General features: G+C 40.6%; 1 protein-coding gene across 1 annotated transcript in view; it reads left to right on the top strand.

Moving 5' to 3' along the window:
* The window catches only part of LOC138020024 (DNA-binding protein SMUBP-2-like), a 16,622-nt gene extending 9,191 nt beyond the window's left edge, over positions 1 to 7,431 (top strand). The window contains exons 7-11 of the mRNA XM_068867014.1: positions 318 to 464; positions 1,322 to 1,625; positions 2,176 to 2,299; positions 3,669 to 4,406; positions 6,805 to 7,431. Of these exons, the coding sequence (XP_068723115.1) occupies positions 318 to 464; positions 1,322 to 1,625; positions 2,176 to 2,299; positions 3,669 to 4,406; positions 6,805 to 7,358 (1,867 nt within the window). The 3' untranslated portion in view covers positions 7,359 to 7,431. The remainder of the gene's footprint in view (positions 1 to 317; positions 465 to 1,321; positions 1,626 to 2,175; positions 2,300 to 3,668; positions 4,407 to 6,804) is intronic.
* Positions 7,432 to 10,000: the final 2,569 nt, after the last annotated feature.

Here is a 10,000-nt window from a genome sequence, read left to right as displayed (position 1 = left end):
AGAGCAGTTTTCAATTGAGTGTCGTAAAACCAAAACCAAAGTAATTACTTTGGCCAATCAAAAAGGTCGGAGACAATCCAGGAAACCAATCAAACTGGAAGTAATTACACGTAGCCGACACAAAGCGCGGGAAAACTTGCACGCGCGAGCCACGATTGGTTTTGGTTTCACTTCTGATTGGTTGAAAAAATGTCGCGAGAACTTTGAACCAATCAGTGAGTGAAGTAATCATAAACCAAAGTAATTCACTAATTACTTTCGACACTCAATTGAAAACCACTCTATGGTCACCTGATTACTTTTTTTTTCCTTTGTAGATGTGTCCTTGCTGGTGATCACCTTCAATTACCTCCCACCATAATATCAAAGGAAGCAGCAAAGCAGGGCCTTGAAGTGACACTGATGGAGAGACTCATAAAGTTGCTAGGAGATGATGTTGTACGCATGTTAACTACTCAGTATAGGTACGCACCAGAAAGGGCTATGGACCGTGGAAAATAAATTCCTTAAATATATGCTACTCTACCACGTGCTACCGTGATTAAAAAATTACTTTCTTCTTCAGAATTTGAAAGTGTGTTTGCTTATCACCTGTCTGGTAAGATTTGGAGCTTTGATTTTTATCCAAAGGCTGTTTGCCTTGAGTGTAAGTTTTGGATTTCACGGTCCACCATGTTCAAAACTGATTGGACCTCAGAGGTTTGGATCTAGGGAAGAGAGACGTCATTTACTCGCTAGCGTGCAAATAGAGGTTATTATTTAGGCAAAATAAGAGTTTAAAAGTCTGAAAATCCGAAACTCCTGTGCTCCACATTAATTCAGCCGCGTACACACTCATTACATTCTTAAACTAGTGAGTCTTTGACGTCATTTTCTCCTCGATCCAGCTCTCTCAAGATTTTAAAGTTAGTAATAGCGAACTACTAAATAGGAAAATTCCAGTAAAAATAAACAGGTCTCTTAATAGTTGGTTACTTATTGTTTAGATTTGAAATCCAAAAAAAAGGATTGATTTTTTGGTCATAGTAGCACTTCAAGATTGGGATGAAATACGAAGGAAAAACTAAGGGTGTATGTTTAAATAACCAGCGTATAACCACATCAGCAGGCGAGTGATGCTCGTGACCTGAAAAGGCAGTTCTCTATTTAGTGCATTCCTGGCAGGTTCGTGTGTTTGTTTATTCCAGTTAGGCTTGATGTTATACAAGCTCCTTTTAGAAAGTACAACTCACAGAGACCTTTTTTAAGAAGGCTTTTACACCTAGGGTACCTTTAGTGTCTACATTTACTACAGATACGAGTTCACTTTTTCTCAAAACAGAATGAATGAAGCGATTATGAAGTGGTCTTCAGAGAAATTATACGAGGGTCGGCTACAAGCAGATGCCTCTGTCAAAAATCATCTACTGAAAGACCTTCCTGGAATAGAGGAAACCGAAGAGACTATACTTCCCCTTCTCTTGATTGACACTACCGGATGTGACGTCAGTGAAAAAGAGGTGGAAGATGAAGTGTCTAAAGGGAATGAAGGAGAGGCTGACATTGTCGCTTCACATGTCACTGCCCTTATTTCCGCTGGACTACAACCAACTGATATCGCTGTCATTGCCCCTTACAATCTTCAGGTGAGTGTTGTCAACTGGCCCTTCGTGTTCAAAGAGAGAGAGTTGTGCTTGCGTTACGTCCCGTTTTCACACAACGCAAGCGAACGCAAGCACAAGCGCAAGGATCAAAAATTTCCTTTTCCTTGTGATTGCGCTTATGCTGTCGTTCGCTTGCGTTGTGTGAAAACGGGACGTAACGCAAGCACAACGCATGCTGTGATGTTCGTTCAATGAAAAAGACCAGTTTCAGATTCCACTGGTAGCGCCGCGTTGTAAGAGAGAGAACATGGAACTACTAGTGAAACTTTGTCTCTGCGTCGTGTGCTTGTGCTTGAGTTATGGTTCGTTTTCACTTGACACGAATCTCTTGTGCTTTGTTTGTGCTTGCGCCTGTGCTTGCGCCGCTTGTGAAAACCAGAGTTACCTTTCTGTGCCAGGTGTGGGTAGCATTATGACATCACTGGTGCGTCTTACACCGAACATCACCCAACTTTCTTGTGTATTTTACGACGAAAGCACATTTAATTTCAGTCACCGCATGAAGAATGTCTTTGTTTTTCCGTGTGTATAGGTAGACTTGCTGAGGTTACGCTTAGCGTCCAAATACCCAGCTCTGGAAATCAAGTCCGTAGATGGATTTCAAGGAAGAGAGAAAGAAGCGGTTGTCATTTCACTGGTTCGCTCAAATAACAAAGGTATCGCTTTCCAATCGAGTCAAAGTTATTTCTCTGACCAATCACAAAAGTAGCCTCCCACGCAGACTTCTTAAGGCTTCGTGACGCGTTCCTCCCCCACCAACGTCTGCTGAAACGGAAAACCACTTCCATTCAACGGCTGTTTGCCTGCGATTGAAAGAAACCAATCAGCATTGACTAATTGTGTTTGCGTAGCCAACAACATGCTGCGAAACAATGCCAAACAAAACACGATTTTACCCAAAACTGGAAAACGGCCTTTGATTGGTCCGTAATCCACGAACGGAAGTCGTTTTTCGTTTCAGCAGACTTTCGTGGGGGAGGAACGCGTCACGAAGCTCTAAGAACGTCTGCGTGGGAGCCGATCACAAAAGCGCGGGAAGCGTGGGTGTGCAAGTAGAAATTTGCTTTGGTCTTGTTCCTAACTTGCCGAAAATTGGCACAAATTTTTGGCTTATTCGACTTTCGTATTTAAAAACGCCTTATTTGAGTAACTCGAAACAGGGCCATTGACAAGTTTCTTCCCACCCCGCGAGAAAGAAAATAAGGGAAAAGCGGGGAGTAAGGTAGATTTAAAAATACGGTGTTTCTCTCTGTGTGTCCTCCCCAGCACCTTCACTGTCTGTTGATACTAAGTGGTACTGACATTTTTTAACGTTTCGTGAAGAATATAATCGAGCTGAACGTACGACGCAATTTTTTACATTTTTGCTGTACTCTTCTAAAGAATCAAAGGTTTGACGATAACGTGAGAATACAACAGTTAATCTTTAAATATTACCTCAAAACCGTTCGTATAGACACCGTACCACCCCAGTTATGGTACAATTCGCTAAGAGAGAGATATCGCCTCGCGTTAACGGCAAAAGAATGATCTCGGAAGAGTTACCATGCATAGCGCAATTGTATATATTCAATTGTCATTTTCCTTGATGTTGTCGTTGTGGACGCTTCTTTCCAGTGTAGGGGCCAAGGAGACTAATCGCAGGGCCCTTAGCTCCATCTGTACACGTTCAGAGATCAATGGGGCCTAAATGAACAAAGTCTTGCATTTTCGTACTCTTTTATGCATCCCGAGTAAAATGTGAACTCTGAAGCCTAATCTCGTGACAAACCCACTTCTACTTTTTTTTGGGGGGGTGAATCTTGAACGAAGGTGCGGTTCAGCGCTAGCCCTTCGTTCGAGAAAATATGAGGTTTCAGGTTGACAGGCGGTCAATGATTGCATATCTTTTCAAATATATCAAAAAGGCTCAAGAAATCTGGGACGATTCGTTTCGTTCCCTTTTTGGACACTCAGATTCCCCTGTTTATCTATGGACACGGAAACTCTAGTGCTAATTTATATTTCTCTCCTTTTTACTTACAGGGGAAGTCGGTTTTTTGGCAGAACACAGGCGAATCAACGTAGCCATCACACGAGCTCGGCGCCATCTTGCAGTCATTGCTGATTCTGAGACTGTTAGTCACGATGACTTTCTAAAATCTCTGATGGATTACATGAGCACCCAGGGAGAAGTCCGCTCTGCGCATGAATACATCAGGGATTCACTACCGACTTTTAACGCTTCAAAACCAGTGTGTAATTTTGAGAATCGAGAATATGATTCATTCTTGTCTAAAATCAGTAAAGCTGGCGAGAAGAAAAATGGTTTAAAGGCGAACGAAAGTCATAAGAAAGAGAGCGACGACTTGAAGATTGAAAGAAAATTCGGGAGCAACACGACAAGCACCAAAGTCGATATCGACAAAAAAGAAAGTGACGAAACGACACAATTGGATACGTCATCTTCCACACTTGAAAGTAGTCTTTCCAATAACTCTTCATCTGTCAAAGTCCGTAATAACAGCAATGACTTTCAACAGCCTCCATCATCGAAAGCTTCTGCAACAGCAAAATACAGCCTCGAAACTCTAGAGAAAGAACTTTCGGATTTTGTGCAAGATGCGTCAAAGCTGGAGCTTCCATTTCCGAAGACTTTGAACTCCCAGCAAAGATTTAATGTTCACTGCATTGCTGAAAAGTTAAATCTTGTCCATGAAAGCCAAGGAGAAGGCAAAGATAGATATATTGTGGTTAGAAAAGCCTTGCAACCAATGTCTAAAGGTTTGTTGTTAGTCAGTATTCTTATCATGTTTGGAAAACCTTTGGTCCGAGTTAACTCTCGCAGAACGCCAAAATGCCCGATACTTTTTCATTAGTTGCAGTGCATATGTACAATTATGAAGTTTACGCACCGATCTACAAATGGATGGCTTTCGTTTCATTGGATATTGCAGTTCATAAAGTACTAATTGTAAACTTTGATTTCATGATCACTTTGATTGGTAGTTAGTGCGCTATTACTTAGTGTTCCAAGGAGAGAAATGATTGTCTTTTCTACAATTCTTAGGTGTGTAAATCTTCATACTCTGGGTGAAGGAAGTGTCACGTTTCAATTTTTTCATTAACTCTTATTTTCCTGGTCAAAGATTCTGGCAACTTCTTTCACAGTTTTGTTCATGTTGATCGATGATTATTGGAGACAATTTCTGCTGTTGCAATCTTGAAATGTGAATTATCAATTTGATGATAACTGAAACGTATCGTTAATCATAAAAATTACAATTTCCCCGATTGTGATAGGTTTAAAAACTCCACTAATTCACTTGCCAAGTTGTTATCGGACAGTTCAATAAGCCAATCACATTCAAAGTTGTAGTTTAAATCAACCTTTCACAACCTTGGTTTCATCACCATAGAAACAATGTACAGACTCCTAAATTGGGGCCTTCTTTCTTTCTTTCTTTCTTTCTTTCTTTCTTTATTCCCTTTTTACTCTTTCTTACTTTCAGAGCGACATTAAACAATTTACGCCTCCTTTGTCAGTCTTTTAATGCAAATTTTCCCTTTCTTTCATAACTTGGCTCTTCGTCTTTTCTCGGAAATTGTAATTTTAATTGGTAATAGGACTTCTCGTCCTCTAATTCGGTCTGTAATCGTACTCGTGTTATCACTCGTATGATTACAGATCAAATTGGAATCCACGCAGTACTATTACCATTACGAAACGTGATATCCAAAACCCTCGCCCGGCGGATGTTGTAGCTTAGCGGTCCAATTGACGTAAAGCTAAACGGTCATCGTTACAAGTTTTATTGATTTCGTACAAGCACCTTTTAGGGATCACGATACAGATCCTTTTTGTGAAAGGGCTCTACGTCGAATAAGTCTTAGCGTCTGGGGCGAGTGAATGTAGTGTCAACTATTTTTAATAGGCCATTTTCGAATTTTCACGGCTGGACTGGATCTAGCATGAAATGGAGGCTAATGCGGGCAAATCTTTTCAAATGCAAATTAATTTGCCCGCAATAGCCTCCATTTCACGCTAGATCCAGTCCAACCGTTAGAATACGAAACTGGCCTATTAGCGACCTTATAAAAGTACGACTAATGAGAGAAGTGATCTTCGCACTTCATGTAGCTGGGCAAGTGAAGCAATTGTCTCTTACAGACACCAGAAAGATTCAAGTGTTTACAATGCAGGTGCAAGGCTCAGTTGGTAGAGCATTGCATCGGCATCTCAGAGGTCATGGGTTAGAATCTCGATGAAGCTGCCTGAATTTTACATGCGTCTCTGAGATAGAATTGCTTAAATTGTCCAGATAAGTGCGATAACCCGCTCTTCAAATATATATACATTTATTTCATTGAAAAGTACGGCTAAATCTCTTCAAGTTCTCTGTTCCGAGGATGCGCACTTTGGAGAATGTCGCCCTCCAAACCTAATGCGCGTGCGCAGGAGGAAAAACTTGTAGTGTTGATCGCACTCTTATTCAAATCCATAAGTCGCTTTTGTTAGTTCTGCTTACCGATTTTAAAATGGCTTGCTTTCAGTTATTGTAGGCTCATATCTGTAGTTGTAAGAGAGATTCAGCATGGCGTTTACGGAAGTGACAAACTTCAGGCTGAAATTTGCGTTTTGCCAAAACTCAAGGAAACTTGTTTGACTTCAGGCCATTTCTTGCTCATAATTTTCTGACAAGCAGCGCATCCTGCCGTTCGCGCGCTGTTTGCCGTTTCAAGTAAATGTGATACTAAATCTCTTTATTCGACCAAGACACTAACTGTAAAACGTGTGGTGTTTAGCGTTTCTCGAAATAGCCCGGTCGTATTTTTTTTGACGAAATAAATGGAAAATTGTCCTTTCTAATCATTCTAAAAATGGAAGGCTTATTGTTGAGGCCATCTAAGGAAGCAACGATCGGGTCATTGTGGGTACTACTTTTCAGTGGGTTGGTGGACCGCTAACCTGCGGTCAAGCGTTCTTTTCTTTAGAGAAAAGTACTTTTCGCGTTCTTCCAAGAACGCCTGATCGCGCACAATTTCTCGCCCTTTTGTTGTTGTTGTTGTTTAATATTTTTTCCCAAACGAATGAAATTTGTGTCTTCATGATTCAATTAAGGATGTTTGATATTGTTGTCGCGGCTAAATTTCCGTCAACTGTTTCCTTTTTACTCTATAGGCGATGATGTGGATGACGAATTTTTGAAGACTTGTTGTTTGTGCAAGAAACGGGTACCAAGTTGTAACCTTGAGCTTCACTCGCTGCGCTGTGAACAACAATTGAAATCAAAGACTGCGCAAACCGACATAACAGAGCGTAAGGACGCCTCAGTTTCTCGGACAACTGTCAAACCGCACAAAACAGGCGCTAAGACGAAGCCCTCTGCCCCGAAACGTGAAGAAGAAGAAGATTTCGACAAGCTGTTAGCTTCCTTCACCAAACTAGATACGCAATGCGCTTATGATGTTTGTAAGCAAAGCGTAAGGACTCTAGGCCAGACGTGTCAATGTTGTGGCAGGATTTACTGTTTATCGCATCATATTCCCGAAGTGCATGGCTGCGGAGAAGCTGCTAAGCGAAGAGCCAGGTATCTTGCCAACAGGCCAACCAGTGCAAAACCCAAGGCTTCAGATGCTACTCGTAAAGCGCAGCTTCATAGAAAACTGGACAAGAAGCTTAATGAAATGTCTGAACAGAGAAAAATCAAGAAAAAGGGAGGAAACAGCGAGTAAATACTGCCGTTTAGATAGGTAGCCCTCTCGTTTAAAATCTTTTGACATTTTTAAATAAAGCTCATGTCAAGAACATTGTTTTGGTCTTGATTTTAGCGGCATAAAGGCGGTTTTACGATTGGGTTTTGGAAGATCAACATCAAAGAAAGACAGACTGTTGTTGCAGTGTCCATAGATCTGACTAAGGCGTTCGACTCTATATGCCACCGCCCTTTCTTAAGGAAGTTAGAGGCACATGGGATTCTAGGACGCTCCCTTGAATTAACTCGCTCTTACCTCATTGATCTGAAGCAACGAGTCAAAATAGAGAACGTCTACTCAAGCTGGTGTACAGTCAAGTGCGGTGTTCCGCAGGGCTCTCTTTTGGCACCGCTATTCTTTAATATATATATGTATTAATGATATAACTCGCATAACTAAGATTATGGAACTTAGGCTGTATACAGACGACACAACCGGTTATGTTGTTAGTAACTCACCGACGACCTTGGAATTCTACATTAATGGTGACTTATCGCGACTATCGCAATGGCATGATGATATTATAAAAACCTTGCCATTAATGCTACTAAGTCGCAGGCTATGGTTCTTGGTAAATCCATTTATAACTATGAGGTCAACTAATATACAAATTAGAAATGAACTTAAATTGCTGGGAGTTACGATTGATAACAAGCTTACCTTTTCTCCACATATCAAAGTGGTTGTTAGTAAAGTTCATGGGAAGATAGCCGCCCTCCGCAAAATTAGGAATTTTATTGATAGTCAAACTGCACTTAAACTTTATAAGGTATATATTCTTCCCCATTTCGATTATTGTAGTCCACTCCTCATTGGAATTAATCAGACCTTATAAGATAAGTTAGAGAATAGTAATTTTATTATGTACTAATAACTAGTCTTCTATCACTTACGAGGACATTTTGTCAGAGCATAACTTTAAAATACTAGTATTAAAAATACTAATAATAGTAATAAATAAGCATAGTAGAAATAGATAAGCATAGGTGCCTAGCATAGGTATGCCTAGCATAATGAGCATAGGTGCCTAGTTCAAGCTCTCACACTTGTAAAGGTTATCCTAATTATATAAGTAACATGTTTAGTGTAAAAAACTGTGCCTATAATGTATGACTATGAAGAGCAAGCCATTTTCATAGTCATACTGATAAACGCTATAGACTCGTTATTATCCTACACCGCGCTATCTTCCACAACAGAGTGAAGAATGCGCCAAATTGCACTCCATTTTTAGCCGTCTTGATTACCCGTGGAGTCTTACAGAATATGTTATTTCCATTTTGATCCTCAAAACCCTTCTGTAAGCATAACGGAGAGAAATACTGACGAGAGCAATATAGTCAGTTAGACTACCATTCAAAGATCAAGTTTCAGCTAATGCTGTTCGGAGGCAGTGGCGTGATCTTAGTAATAAGATTGGCCCCACATTGCAGCCAGTTTTTGTAAGCAAGAAATTAGAACAAGTTCTCAAACCTAAAGAAGCCAAGCCGTCAATTGTCAATCAGCAATGCGTTGTTTATCATTTTGTATGTGATCTGTGCGATGCAGATTATGTCGGCTACACAGCCCGACAACTTTTTTCAACGAGTGGCTAAACACAAAAATTCAGCAATCGGCAAACATTTTCAGGAAGCGCATGGTTCATTTCAAGATTCTCAGAAAGTGCTAAGGCAAATTTGTTTAGAGTTTGAAATGCTTTACATCAACAAATTCAAACCTAATTTGAACGTCCAAAATCCATACGTTCGATATTTTCATGTACGACAACGTCGAAACGTCGTCAATTTTTACTTAGCTTTTTAAGAAATGTTCTGTCGCAATTTTTTATTGTCAAATGTTTCTCTAAGTCATTTCTTTTCCGTTTTATTAAACACCCAAACATTGATGAAACGTGCGTTAACAATCTGAAGCTTCATCTTGGCAAGCTGGGGTATCGCCATTTTAGCAAGTAATTTAGTCAATCATAATGCGCCTATCCAGGGCATTTGGTTATTTTCTGTGCCCGGGGGAGTGGAGAATTTGACCTTTGCCTGCGTGGGTGGGGAAAATTGAACCGGAAGAGTCCGGTTTCAATTATTTTTTTTCTGGCGCCGAAGTCGCTAACAGCCATAAAACACGTGAAGAGTTTAAAGGAAGAGATATAGCATTTGTGAGCTATTGGCTTGCAAAAAAGGTTTTCAAAAGTTGGGGACCGACAGACAAATCCGACGACAGGGTAGGGCATTTAAACAGTATTTTGGCCGGAGGGGGCGGGAATTTGAACGATCCAATCGTCAAAAGTTCAAGTACCCGTGGTTTGCCCAGGGGGAGGGGGGTGTTGAATTTCGAGTTGATCGGTCTGGTGCATATCGTCAATTGATTTCCTTCACAATTCTACTGAAACATTTAGATGAACTTCGTATTCTTTTAAATTATAATTACATTGATTTGCTGGCTATCAATGAGACAAGACTAGACGGGAGTATTTCTGACCAGGACGTAAAAGATGAGGGCCACTATGATGGTGATCTGTTGTGACAGGACTGTTAATGGTAGATCTGGTGGGGGTGTTCGATTTTATATTCGTTTGTACATAAATTACGTTGTCCGCCAGGATTTGGATAATCAGCTCCTGGAAATCT

The sequence above is a fragment of the Montipora capricornis genome, chromosome 10 (genome assembly GCF_036669925.1).
Source record: "Montipora capricornis isolate CH-2021 chromosome 10, ASM3666992v2, whole genome shotgun sequence".
Lineage (NCBI taxonomy): Eukaryota > Metazoa > Cnidaria > Anthozoa > Scleractinia > Acroporidae > Montipora > Montipora capricornis.
Note: the sequence above shows the minus strand (reverse complement) of the source record. Positions and strands in the feature narration are given on the sequence as shown.